The sequence below is a fragment of the Cariama cristata genome, unplaced genomic scaffold (genome assembly GCF_000690535.1).
Source record: "Cariama cristata isolate BGI_N322 unplaced genomic scaffold, ASM69053v1 scaffold30295, whole genome shotgun sequence".
NCBI lineage: Eukaryota > Metazoa > Chordata > Aves > Cariamiformes > Cariamidae > Cariama > Cariama cristata.
Genome location: NW_009619812.1, coordinates 74542 through 76640, shown reverse-complemented (window position 1 = coordinate 76640; position 2099 = coordinate 74542). Strand labels below are relative to the sequence as shown.

General features: G+C 43.0%; 1 protein-coding gene across 1 annotated transcript; it reads left to right on the top strand.

Annotated features, from left to right (window-relative positions):
* The first annotated feature begins 227 nt into the window (after positions 1-227).
* On the top strand, positions 228-1823 carry CHRM2 (cholinergic receptor, muscarinic 2). Its single transcript, XM_009701393.1, has one exon. The coding sequence runs from the start codon at positions 264-266 to the stop codon at positions 1662-1664; it is 1401 nt and encodes a 466-aa protein (XP_009699695.1). The 5' UTR covers positions 228-263; the 3' UTR covers positions 1665-1823.
* Positions 1824-2099: the final 276 nt, after the last annotated feature.

Sequence of the window (2099 nt, the reverse complement as noted above, 5' to 3'; positions counted from 1 at the left end):
AAATGTTGTGGTTTTGTCACATATTTTGAAGTATCCTATTGATATATTATTCCTAAAGGGATATTATATGTTGTAAGGCATTTTGATTTACCGAAGCTGAATGGTCCTTTTGAACACATCTTCTACCTTTAAACTCTTTCCAAGTAGTTTTTATGGGATTCATTTCCTAAAGGCAAAGGGATTAATTTCACGACAGTATCTGTTTTGTTTTCTTTCCTCTGCAGGCTTAAGTGTTAACTGGGTATCTTGTTAGCAGAACAGATATGAATAACTCAACGTACATAAACTCTTCCACTGAAAATGTGATGGCTTTGGAGAGCCCCTATAAAACTGTTGAGGTGGTCTTCATCGTCCTGGTAGCAGGGTCTCTCAGTCTAGTCACCATAATTGGGAACATCCTGGTCATGGTGTCAATCAAAGTCAACAGGCATCTACAGACTGTCAACAACTATTTCCTGTTCAGCTTGGCCTGCGCCGATTTGATCATCGGCATCTTTTCAATGAACCTATACACCCTCTACACTGTGATAGGCTACTGGCCCTTAGGGCCTGTGGTGTGTGACCTGTGGTTGGCTCTCGACTATGTGGTCAGCAATGCCTCTGTAATGAACCTCCTCATTATCAGCTTTGACAGATACTTTTGCGTCACCAAGCCTCTGACATATCCTGTAAAGCGGACCACTAAGATGGCAGGCATTATGATTGCAGCTGCGTGGGTGCTGTCCTTCATCCTGTGGGCCCCCGCAATTCTCTTCTGGCAGTTCATTGTGGGAGGAAGGACTGTCCCAGATGGGGATTGCTACATCCAGTTTTTTTCCAACGCTGCCGTCACTTTTGGCACTGCCATTGCAGCCTTCTATTTGCCTGTTATCATCATGACTGTTCTTTACTGGCAAATCTCTCGAGCCAGTAAGAGTCGGATAAAGAAAGGGAAAAAGGAAGCTGCCCAAAACCAAGATACAGTTTCCCCTAGCCTTGTCCAAGGTAAAATAGCGAAACCAAACAATAACAACATCCCAACGAGTGGCGATGGGTTGGAGCACAGTAAAATTCAGAATGGAAAAACCACCAGAGAGACTGTGACAGAGAACTGTATTCAAGGGGAGGAGAAGGAAAGCTCCAACGACTCCACCTCTGTCAGTGTGGTCGCTTCCAACATGAAAGAGGATGAAGCTGCCAAAGATGCTAGCCAGGCTTCTGCCTCCCAAGACCATCTCAAAGTGGAGAACTCCAAGCTGACGTGCATCAGGATAGTCACCAAGTCCCAAAAGGGTGACTGCTGTGCCCCCACCAACACTACCGTGGAGATTGTAGGTACCAACGGGGAGGAGAAGCAGAATAGTGTAGCCCGGAAAATTGTCAAAATGACAAAGCAGCCAGCCAAAAAGAAACCACCTCCTTCTAGAGAGAGAAAAGTGACACGGACTATTTTGGCCATCCTCCTGGCCTTCATCATCACCTGGACCCCATACAATGTGATGGTGCTCATCAACTGCTTCTGCACATCCTGCATCCCTGGCACTGTATGGACCATAGGTTATTGGCTCTGTTACATCAACAGCACCATCAACCCTGCTTGTTATGCGCTCTGCAATGCTACTTTCAAGAAGACCTTTAAGCACCTTCTTATGTGTCATTACAAGAACATAGGAGCTACAAGGTAAAAATACTAGTGAAAACAATAATGGAAAGGGTGAAGAAATTCCTAATTAAATTAAAAAAAAAGAGATGCCATAGCACTTTATGGTCTTCTATGGAATGTGCAATTCAGGGTGTTAGTGGAAATACTGACATGGGGCACCAGCTCCATCCCTGAGAACTACACTTAAAAACTTTTTTTTAATTATTTAAAATAAGTCTTGAGGAGATGGGGATGTTTGAGGAATTATTCAAGTATGTGGATGGGAGGCACAGTTCCTTGCTTTCTGCGAGTATTCTGCAGAAGGGTTTTAGAGTCTGCAATTTTTCGTCATTCTATGTAAAATACTTGTTCTTTGTTTTTTGTTTTTGTTTTTGTTTTTTTTCTGTGTCTGTTTAATATGTCTTCATCTAGTGGGAAAAAAAAGGGAATTTTAACAATAACTGTGTGGAACAGACAT

Bases quoted from the DNA above. Each gene is read 5' to 3' on its own strand.
- CHRM2 (XM_009701393.1), top strand. From the start codon at position 264: ATGAATAACTCAACGTACATAAACTCTTCCACTGAAAATGTGATGGCT.